This window comes from Etheostoma spectabile, chromosome 2, assembly GCF_008692095.1.
Source record: "Etheostoma spectabile isolate EspeVRDwgs_2016 chromosome 2, UIUC_Espe_1.0, whole genome shotgun sequence".
Lineage (NCBI taxonomy): Eukaryota > Metazoa > Chordata > Actinopteri > Perciformes > Percidae > Etheostoma > Etheostoma spectabile.
In genome coordinates, this window is record NC_045734.1 from 16,102,484 (window position 1) to 16,113,607 (window position 11,124).

Sequence of the window (11,124 nt, forward strand, 5' to 3'; positions counted from 1 at the left end):
TCAAAGATTTATCCCAAATAGAACTATTCTCTGGTGTTTTTGTACAGTTTTTTTTTTATTATTATCAAAAGTCCATGAGCATGAGGTAAATTATTTACATAGTTTTATAGTACATGTACAATAAACAGCTATCTCTCACACACACTCTGTCTCTCTCCCATATGAGCACACACAGAGGTAATCAAGCGTATGGATCCAGGCACATACAATAACAGAAATAATAAAACGAGATATTCAAAAGGAAACAAATAGGAAAAGTAGTTTAAATGAAAAAAGGCTTCTTCAGTGACAATGAATGTATTAATCAAGACCTCAACCTTGTTTAAATGCATTTACACAGAAAGAAAATTGATCTTTGTAGAAGACTAATAAAAAGATGTTTTCTATCCTAGTAAAATCTTTAATCAATTTAGTCATATTTAAAGTATAATGGAAATTTAGTTAAGATTGGGGTCTTCTCTTGCAAAACACACACACACACACATACACACACACACACACACACACACAAACGCGCACAGTACTACATGGATACTCAATGTAATTAAGAAAAAAAATCCAAATATTGATTAAAAACACCCAATTTTTCTGGGCGAAAAGTTAAGATTAAAAACAGAAATAAAGAAAAGTGTATACATGCAAGTCCTTACAGTAGAGATCCCCTATCATACATACTGACTTGTCAACCAAGAGAAGAAAAGTCTTCTAAAGTTTTGACTGGGATGTACAACAAACTAAATATATTCGACCCATTCAGTCTGCTTGTGCTTAGGTATCAAAATTTAATTTGGCAAAATGACTAAAAGTCAGCTTTAATTGACAATAAATTTGTGTGTGTGGGGGGGGGGGGGGGGGGGGTGTAACAATACATAGAGAAATAATTCTATAGGTTTTGTTTGATAAAAAAACTGATCTTGGGCAACATGGTGGAAGTACTGATAGAATGGGATTGTATTATCCAGCTTCTCTTGTTCAGAGTATAAAAATATAAATTAAGGAATAGCTTGGCCTTTTTTTGGAATTACGTGAAATAGATGAAAAGATCAAACCACTTTAACATCTGTATGTTAAATATGAAGCTAGAGCCAGTTAGTTTAACTTAGCACAACTAGCAGAAACAGGTGGAAACAAAAAGCCTGTCCAGGGGAAACTAAATCCACCTTCCAGTACCTCTACAAAGACACCAACTCCTTATATCTCATTTGTTTTATTTTGTACAAGTGTAAAACAAAAAGTTGTGGTTTTGTGGAAGGTTATGTGCTGGTCTACTTCTTGGCTTATTGGTTGCATAGCAACATCACAGAAACAACAACAACAAAAAGTGCTATAGATAATCCTCCAACATATCCATTTTTTACGCTCCGGTTTTTGTATTAACCCAAAAAATAATCACATGTTAATTAGTAAGCTTTAGAGGTGCTGGGAGGTAGACAGAGCCTGCAGGTTCTCTTGGTTTCAACCAAGTCTTTATGCTAAGCTAAGCTTAATTACTGCTGGCTATAGCTTCACATTCACCGTATAAACCGTACCGAGTGGTATCAATCTTCTCATCTAGGCTTGGCAAAAAAGCATAATAGCTTATTTCTCAAAATGTCAAACTATTCCTTTAAATCACAGGGAACACTATTCAGTATCTGTATAGTATCTGTATAGTTAGCACAAACGGTTTGTACTATTTATCTCATTTCTGAGCTATAAACCCTCGTCTTTTTAAAAAAATAATTAAATTAAATGACATGCTATAAAGATGTAAATTATGAATAATCACAACATTAAGTAAAGAGATTATTTGGGCTAGACTATGTACTAGAGCTTGCTGTGGTCCTTTAAACCAGCAGAGTGAAAATGTTCAACGCTTGTTCTCTGCACATCAGTCAAATGTGACCATCTAATACAGAAGGCAGGGCGTATAGCCGTAATTATGAAATAATTAACGTTACTACTGCTCATCCCAGCAACAGAGGCCTCACTCTGTGAGTCCATTATGTCCCTGTCCTGAACAGCATAACTGTCACAGCCAATTGAGTCAGACCCAATGAAACACAATGGGAGCAACAAGCGGACATTAAATGGGATTTACATGTGTTTAACGGATAGTTGGCTTCTGGTTCATTTGTAATTAACAGTGAGGTGAGGAGTGATCAAGCTTGTTAAACTTCATCAGAAATGATTTCAAGGACTTGCAGTTGGAATAATTGTGGAGTAACACAACAAGAAGCTCTATATGCCTCTATAGAATGCCTCGATATTCTAGTTCTAAATGGTATTTCTTTACATACAGGGGCATGGCTCTGTCAAAACTGGCTTTTTTTTGGCTGCTATTGGTTCCTTTTGTTTCTTGGGGCTCTATGGAGGAATAAGCTTCCTCTATGGCAGAACATTTTGCTGTGTTAATAAAATATCTGTTAAATGCCAAAAAGTCGGTTATGCTCATGAAACTCTACCCCCATATCAGACTTTGTCAGCTGTATTCTTAAACTCAAAGCACATAGACTTTGTTTGCAGGAGATTGTGAGTGTAGAAAATCAGTATTAATCCTTTAAGGCACATCCAGCTCAAAATGTGAGACTGCCACCATTTGGTACTGCCGAGCAGAAAAAAAAGGAGAGGAAACGGCAAATCAGTATGATGATGTTGCTTCTGCAGCTGAAAAAAAGAAACCTTTGCAAATTTATAAGTACATAGAATGTACTCAGCAAGTCATGCCTTTCACATACACTTCACAGCACTCAAGAGTAAGAAAAGTCCCAAAAAAAAATCAAACAAAGAATTAATAGCAAAGAAGAGTCCAAATTACAGGAACCCAAAAAAGGTCTGACGACTGGTCTATCAGTCTTCTGTAATATTGGTAGGCGAAGAAAGAATTAACATCATACAAATATGTAACATGAACTATTTAAATCAATAAAATTGAAAAAACAATCCCAACCGATCATCAATAAACACTGGAATAATATTCAATAATATTATCAACATTATCAATACAAGTTTTATTAGTTTACCCTGTTACTTCAACAGAAGCGTTGATATCTCATTCATGATTGTATTTCCGTTGTAAAACAAAATGTTTGTTTTGGTGTTAAGGAACTGCAGGAGGGAGGGAAAGACAATGAGCATGTGAAGAGAGCAGAAACTGAAGATTTTATTTCACTTTTTCCTCCTCCCTTCCTCCCAATCTTCCAGAGCAGCACCAGAATCCGCTCTTCTCATTAAAAACTTGTCTCCCGCCGGACTTCACAGCTTAGCCTGCAGTGGCCTCTGTGCATCGTCCAAATTCTTTCCATTTAGAGGAGTGAGAACAACACACACAGTATTGTGTCTCCGCATTGTCTTCACACAGAGAGGTCACCAACATCTGTATGTTTTGCTTCCTCTTTTCTTCACCCACTTCATCTCCTCCCTCTCTTTCTTCCTCCGTCTTCCCCCTCAGACGTCTGACTCAATGCTAGAGAGCTTTTCATAGACGTGTCCATTGCTGGCACCGTTGAAGGATCTCTGTCCCTGCCCCAAACCTAACGTGTCCCTGCCCACTGGCAGTAGCTTGCTGGCCCCGTGGTGGTTCCCCATGGGCCCTCCCACCCCGCCCAGACACAGCTCTTTGGGGAACCTGGGGGCCACATTGGACATCACCCCAGCTGTGGCGGACGCGGGCAAATAGGAAGCTGCTCCCATGGAGCTGTGGAAGTCCCCTCCTCCTCGGCTGTTGTTGAGAAGTTGCTGCTGCTGCTGCGTCTGTGGCTTTTTGACGTAGTACGGTTTGGCGCCGTGTAATAGACACTGGTCGTCGCCGAAGGCTGGGATGAAGGGGTTCTGGTTCACCTTATCTGGGTAGAGAGATTTAGACAAGGAGTAAGTCCCGGCCCCTCTGCTGCTACCACCACCACCACCACCGCCCCCACCTCCCATCATAGCTCTATCTCTGTCCCTCAGGTCTCTCTCCCCCACCGACCGCTGATGTAACCCACCTTCGCCTCCATGGAACAAACTGAAAGAGGAGCCTCCCTTCGCCCTATCCCCTCCTATTCCTCCAAACATGGAAGACTCCCTTTCACCTGCATACCTCTCAAACATGTGTGCGTAAGGGCTGGGGCCCTCCATGAAGCGGTCTTTGTCTTTCAAGCTCACACTTCGAGGCTGGGGAAACTGGCCCCCAACTCCACTGCCAGCCCCTCCCATGCGGCTTGCCCCCTCCCTCTGCAGATCCACAAATGTGTCATACGAGTGTTGCCTCCGTAACACCCTCCCACCTGGCCCTAGCTTCCTGCGCTGTGCCTGAGTTAGCATTTGGTTGGGTCCTACGCTACTCTTCATTCCAGCAAACACCATATCCTCGCTGATGTTGTAAAGGTTGCTTGGCGGAATCTTACAGGAGTCACAGCGTTTGCAGCTAGCTGAGCTGGGACGACTGGTGCAACCCCCAACACCGCTAGTTGGGCAAGCGCCGCCTCCTCCGTGGTGACACACATTGTGGCTGTTACGACAATCCCAGTCACCCCCTGCTATGCCCCCTCCTCCTATCCCAGAAACCCCCTTATCCCAGCAGGTGTGGGCTTGCTGCCCTGCCAACACTGAGCCAAGCCCACCTTTACACTCCGGCTTCTTGCCTTTACCTTTAAGGAAGTCTTCCACAGGTACTAAGCTTTTACAGATACCACCACCACTACCACCGCCCACACCACTTCCTCCATTTCCACCCTCTTGCTCCCACTTGGCCTTGCCCTCCTTGGAGCAGAACTGGTCCGCATAGAAATCCCTCAGGTTCTCTTTGTCTTTGCGGAATATGTAAGGTGAAGAATTACCCCCTCCTCCTCCCCTCTTCCGCTCCAGGGGAGGTGAGACCGTGCGGTGTGCCAGGGGCCCATGGGGGAAGTGGTGGTGGACGGTGTGGTGGTGGGCTCTCCTCCTGAGGCCGCTCAGCTCTATCTCGTCCTGCTCCCGTCTGCACTTGGCCGAAGCTGGCCTCTTTTTCAGGCTGTCCCTGTACTGCTTACGCCGCTTGTTGTTGCCCTCCAGGTTGCCGTAGGTGACGGTGTGCGTAGAGATATCCGAAACATCCGAGCGAATGTTCCCATCATCCCCCCCTGAGCCTCCCCCGCCCCCACCACAGTACCGGTCATGACCCCCGATGAGCCCCGTACTGGATGCACCTCCTTTGAAAGAAAACCTCCCGTACACATTGTTTCCCTTGAACCCACCCTGGGTGGAATCCGCAGGGGTGTGGCCAGCAATCAGGTCAAATTTATTGGTATTCCTGTGAGTCATGGAAGGACGGGGCTGGGTGGTGAAGATGGGCGCTACCCCTCCCCCTAAACTGTCGCAATCGAACATGCCCCCCTCCAATGAGCTAGTGCTGCCTAAGCTACGCGGCCTATTAGGCGGGGGGCCGGACATACCCAGAGCCGAGGCCGGGTGGTGGTGCAGGTAATGGTCCTGGTACAGGTTGTTGTCCTTCAGGGGCAAGTTGCCAAAAGTCCTCTCCACCTCGCTGATGTAGTCACTGAACATGTTGTCCTCTGGCAGGTAGGGTGGCGCTGACTTGCAATCGGCAGGGTGACCCACCAAGCTGCGCCGGTGCTCCTGAATGTCATAGATAGCCGAGTCACGGCCGCTGTGGCTGTACTCCAGGGCGGCGTGTGGAGAGCCGTTAATGCCCGGGACGGCAGTCATGTCCTTGGCAGTGCGAAGCAACCGCAGTATGTTGGAGTGTGTGTTGTTCATGTTCTTCTTCATGGATGCCGAAGGCGAGTCTATGGTTGACTTGTTTTCCTCAATTTGTACCCCGTGGATGCAGCTGTAGATACCCTGGAGTGTGGAAAATTAAAAGAACAGGGAGGTAGAGAGAAAAATAGAGGGTGAGACAGGCCAGGGGAAGAAGAATAAGAGTGGTAAGGTAGTAGCCCAAGTTAGAAGAAGAAAACAGTCAAATGTGTGGCGGTAGTAAGGAATCAAGAACCAACGGTGGTTTAAAGTTAGAAAGAGGCAGTCAAACAGAAGACATATAAACACAGAGAGAGAGAAAGAGAGAGAGAGAGAGAAAGAGAGAGAGAGAGAGGCAGAGAGAGGTTAATGCATTGCCATGTGTTCTCTTACCACCCTCTTGTTTACACTATTAAACAGTAATAGGGGCGGAGTTCATAAATGACTTTTGTCAAGGGAACAGCATGGACCCTCCCAGCTGCTGCTCCACCTCCGACACAGAGAACTAAGGGAGCAGATCAAAGCCTTGATTGATAACACATGGGGTGCACAGCTCATGGTTTTGACCACAAATCAATAGGTTTAATCAATGTCATTTAAATGTAGCTGAAACTTGAATCCCATGGTAAAAGTTTTTTTGAATTTCTATTAATTTCAACAATTGTCTATTTAAAAAGTTATCAATCAGTGTGTGTTTTTTGGGGTTTGTGGGTAAGAGCATGATCTTCAAGAGAGGGGAAAGCCTTTTGCGAGAGAAGTCAAACAAGCGTGTTAACTGGGGGGGCTGAGGGAATCTGTGGTTCAGGCGACAGCCAAATCCGAAAGGTCGAGGACACACTACCCACCAGCCAGCACGCAGGCCAGCATTCCTCAAAGGCGTCAACTTGTCAGAAACAATTTCTCTCTGTCTCTTAGTCACTTTCCCCGTCACCGAGCTACATTCATGAATCTGGATTGTCAACCCTCTTTTCTTTTATACCTCCATTCTCTCTTTGTGTCTGTTTTATCTCTGTTTCCGGGTGCTCGGGTGAGCGGCAGCCGCTCCAATGGGATTGTCTGTCTTTATCTCTCTACATCTATAGCTACTACAGCTGCTGTGAAAGGTAACAGAACAGAGGTTCCTGGCACACTGCTGTGTCTATTCTTTTTTACTTTACCTTTGTCCTGCTACCTGTTTTATTCTTTATCATTGACTCACGCTAAGTTATCTCTTTTTCCTCCTCTGTATTTTATTAGCCCTTTGTACTCTCATCACTTGTCCATTCTTACACTTTCTATATACTTTATATGAAATGCAGTTTTTTGAATGATGGCCTTTTGTTAATATTTTTTCTCTCCTGGCTGCAACTTGAGTGTTAAACAAGGCATGGAAATATATAAAAGATATCTGGCTGTAGAAGCACCTCTTGAAACGTGTATGCACTTGAAAGGGATGTTGTAATGCAACAAGTAAATTCAGTCTCAAGGATGTCAGAGCTCAGAGTAAATCGTAAAGCTGTGCTTGTGTTTTGCATAAAAATAGCAGTTTTGGAAGCTACAAAGACAGAAGAAGATTTCTGACAATTCAACAAAAAAAGAAAAGAAAGGACTGTGTGTTTCTGAAGTGCTCAAGGCCAGAGCTGTGTTTTAGGTTCTTTCAGATTAGTCTGAGTAGGTGTAAACCAAATCATATTACAATTAGAAACACCAAACACATTAACACTGGTGTCCTTTTTTCAGGAAAATAATAAGTGAGACATTTGGCATGCAACAACAATCCCCACTTCCATTTTTTATTAAAAGGTAACATTATGCAAATGAATTACACCTGAAGTGATTATTTATATGGACCTACACAGCCTGCATCAATAACACTTAGAGTCCTTGTTAAGTGACCCATCTGAGCAGGATCGTAACCACGCTGAGATGAGCTCTTCGACATCCACAAACACACCTTCAGGTCACCGGCTGAGGATGTGCAGCATAGTAAGTAGCTTTTATTTCAGCAACATTAAGGTGATAAATAGTGGCCTTTCTCAAAGACTACAGGCTTTGTTGATCCCATCAGAGACTGATGCTAGTTGGTCTCTCTGACAATTTTTTGCACTTTCCTAAATTAACAAAACCTGACAACGATGCAGCGATTGGCCAGGTGTGAGGAGGTGAGAAAGTTAGGAAAATAGGGTTAGACTCATTTTTTCTTCTTCCTTTTTAGCCAAATTACTAACTCCATGTGTTAAAACAAATCTAAAAAAATTGAAATGCTTATATAGCCCAAATTCAAAGGATTATCACATATTGAATCCCTCTATGACTAGCCTCTTCATCCGGCCTTCAAGTGAGGCTGTTTGCAACAGCTATAAACTAAAAATATATTGATGTGGTCAGACGACACATTCTATGAACTTGTTTGTTTTGAGCATACTGACACCTTACAGTACCAGTGTGTAGGATTTAGTGGCATCTTGCGATGGTTACAGATGGCAAACAATTAAAACTTCTCCTGTGTGCCAAGTGTGTTGGAGAACTACGGTGGCTGAAGGAAAAACGCAAATGGCCCTATCGAGAGCCAGTGTTTGGTTTGTCTGTTCTGGGCTACTGTGGAAATATGGAGGTGCAACATGGAAGAGGTCCCACTCTGATTTTGTTTTTGCATAAATGCAGTTTTTGGACAGGGTCTAATGAATTCTTATTTGTACTGCTATTACATCATTGTAATATTATGCTCCCCTGATTTGCAGTGTGTTATAAAAATGAAAAATGTTGAATTGCAGTAGAATTAAAGTACGTGAAGCCTGCCTGGGCTAAAAAGGCCAGAGGTTAAATCAGGTGAGTCATCATATCCCCGACAGACTCAATACACCTCAACAACAGCCAGTGGTTGGAATACAACCACTCTTGTGATCTTTCTGTCAGGAGGACAAAGGTAAGACCTAAAATAAAACACAAGCACACTCACTCGGCTAATGGAGAAAGTGGCCCCGGGCTGTCCTGAGCACACGCCCATGAAGCAGAAGCGCAGTTGCCAGTAGAACCAATGTTCACAGATGAAGGTGATTAATGAGAGAATCATGGCGGCCCCAAGCATGTAGAAGACCCCCGCCATGTTGTCTACATCCAGCTGACTGCTCATCACCTCGTTCTTCTCATTGTGGCAGATGCCTGTCAGCCACAGGGCCTCAAACTCCTCCATATCACCTAGAGGAAGGAGAGACACATATACACAGGTTACTGAATAGATGTGTTTGTGTGCATGTTTGTGTGACCTGTGCACTTGGATGAGTTTGCCCATTGGTGTCTGAACATGTAAGTGTGATTACAAAAAGAGGGCACATTTTTTTAGATGGAGAGTTGATGCCAAAAACAGCTCAGGTCTCATGTACGTGCAACAAATGTCATGTTGCATTATTTTTGACTAAACATCCCTCTGAGGATCATCCTCATAAAGATTGCTTATGCAAGGCTATCCCTTCCTTGTTGTGGGAACAAAACTGAACTGTGTGCTGGGACTTGACAGTCCTTCAGGAGAAAGTATGTGTTGTCATGTGACAAGCATTTCTGCCCTAAAATATGTTGTCCCCTTCAGTTCCATATCCCAGGAGGAAATGCTGGGGGGGGGGGAACGACACATCCAGAGAGATTTGTTTGAGCTGCACCAATGGCCTGTTTTTGTGTGCGTCTGTGTGAGATCAAGGGGTATATACAGAGCATACAGAAAGTATTCACAACGCTTCACTTTTTCCACATTTCCTTGTTACTTACAGCCTTATTGCATAAAGAATTCAACTCATTTTTTTTCTAAATATTCTACACACAATACCCCATAATGACAACACAAAACATTTTTTTTAAATGTTTGCAAATTTACTAGGTACCCTAACATGGTGCTTTTTGGATGCTTTTACATAGACCTTAGTGGTCCCTTAATACCATATCTTAAGTCTCTTTCCCAAAATTACAGCCATTAGAGCCAGTCCTACAATGAGCTTTCCTTAGTATGCGCCTTTTCTGAGTCTGTAGCTTTTGTGGAGGGGGGAAGGGGGGTGTGACCTTGACCAAATTGCTACTTTGCAAATTTGAAAGCCATGATGTCTCTCTCTCATGGGTGGGCCACATTCTCTGGGCGGGCAATGCAGAGAAAGCGGAGGTAACCTTGCCCCTTATGACCTCATAAGCCACTGGGGGACCACTGGCAGGTTGGGGGAATGCATGTTAATGTTAAAAAACCTCATAAAGTGAAATTTTCATGCCATGGGACCTTTAAAAATAAAGACAAAGAAAATATAATAGGTACAGTTGTGCTCAGAATAATAGCAGTGTGTTTAAAAATGGGAATAATGCTCAAAATCCTTATAATATCAATGCATTGAGAACATTGCGCATTCAATTCAAAAACATAACCAAAATTGATCCAGTTTGTGTTATACCTTTACAGAAAGTGAAGAAAAATAAATATTAGACTGTTAAAATTTTTTGCAGTATTTTCATTTTTCTTTTCCAATTTAAACATTTACTGTATAAACTGAAAAATGTCTCAAGGGTTTGCTTTACTTTGAAACACATCTGTGTTCCATGAAGTCGACCAACTTCTGGTACCTGTGAACAGGTATTCCAGCCCAGGACGATTAAACTACATTCCACAATTCCTCTGCATTACTGGGTTTTGCCTCAGAAACCGCATTTTTGATGTCACCCCACAAGTGTTCTATGGGATTGAGGTCCGGGGATTGGGCTGGCTACTCCCTAACATCAATCTTGTTCATCTGGAACCAAGACTTTGCTTGCTTACTGGTGTGTTTTGGGTCATTGTCTTGTTGAAAGACCCATTTCAAAGACATTTCCTCTTCAGCATAAGGCAACTTGACCTCTTCAAGTATTTTAATGTATTGAAACTGATCCACAATCCCTGGTATGCGATAAAAAGGCCCAACACCACAGTATGAGAAACATCCCCATAACATGATTTTTGCACCACAATGCTTTACTTTCTTTTTTACATTGTATTGTGGCTTGACTTCAGTGCAAGGGGTCATCGGACAAACTGTCTGCGGCCCCTAGTCCCAAAAAGATCAGTTTTGCTCTCATCAGTCCACAGAATGTGCCGCAATTTCTCCTTTGGCCAGTCACTGTGTCCTTCAACCTATTCAGTACATGTCTTTTTTCAGCAATGGGACTCTGCAGGGGCTTCTAGCTGATAGCTTTGGTTCACATAGCCTTCTTCTGATCGTAACAGTACTCACAGGTAACTTTATGTCTTCTTTGATTTCCCTGGAGCTGATTATTAGTTGAGCCTTTGCTATTTTGGCTATTCTTTAATCCATTCGAATGGTAGTTGACCTTTTTTTCACACATCACCTTGGATGCCATTACAAGGCATTTAAAATCATTTTGGCTAAGCAGCCTATAATTGTCTATAATATTTTTTCCCCTCTCCAATCAACTTTTTAA

At 43.0% G+C, this 11,124-nt stretch overlaps 1 protein-coding gene across 3 annotated transcripts in view; it reads right to left on the reverse strand.

The window, feature by feature from the left end:
* Positions 1-31: 31 nt before the first annotated feature.
* grin2bb (glutamate receptor, ionotropic, N-methyl D-aspartate 2B, genome duplicate b) overlaps positions 32-11,124 on the reverse strand; it is a gene marked incomplete at its 5' end in the record, with an annotated part of 80,855 nt that continues 69,762 nt past the window's right edge. Inside the window, 3 exon segments of one of the 3 annotated variants that reach the window (XM_032537554.1) lie at positions 32-3,824; positions 5,394-5,802; positions 8,636-8,874. In XM_032537554.1, coding sequence (XP_032393445.1) covers positions 3,427-3,824; positions 5,394-5,802; positions 8,636-8,874 — 1,046 coding nt within the window. 3 annotated transcript variants of the gene reach the window in all.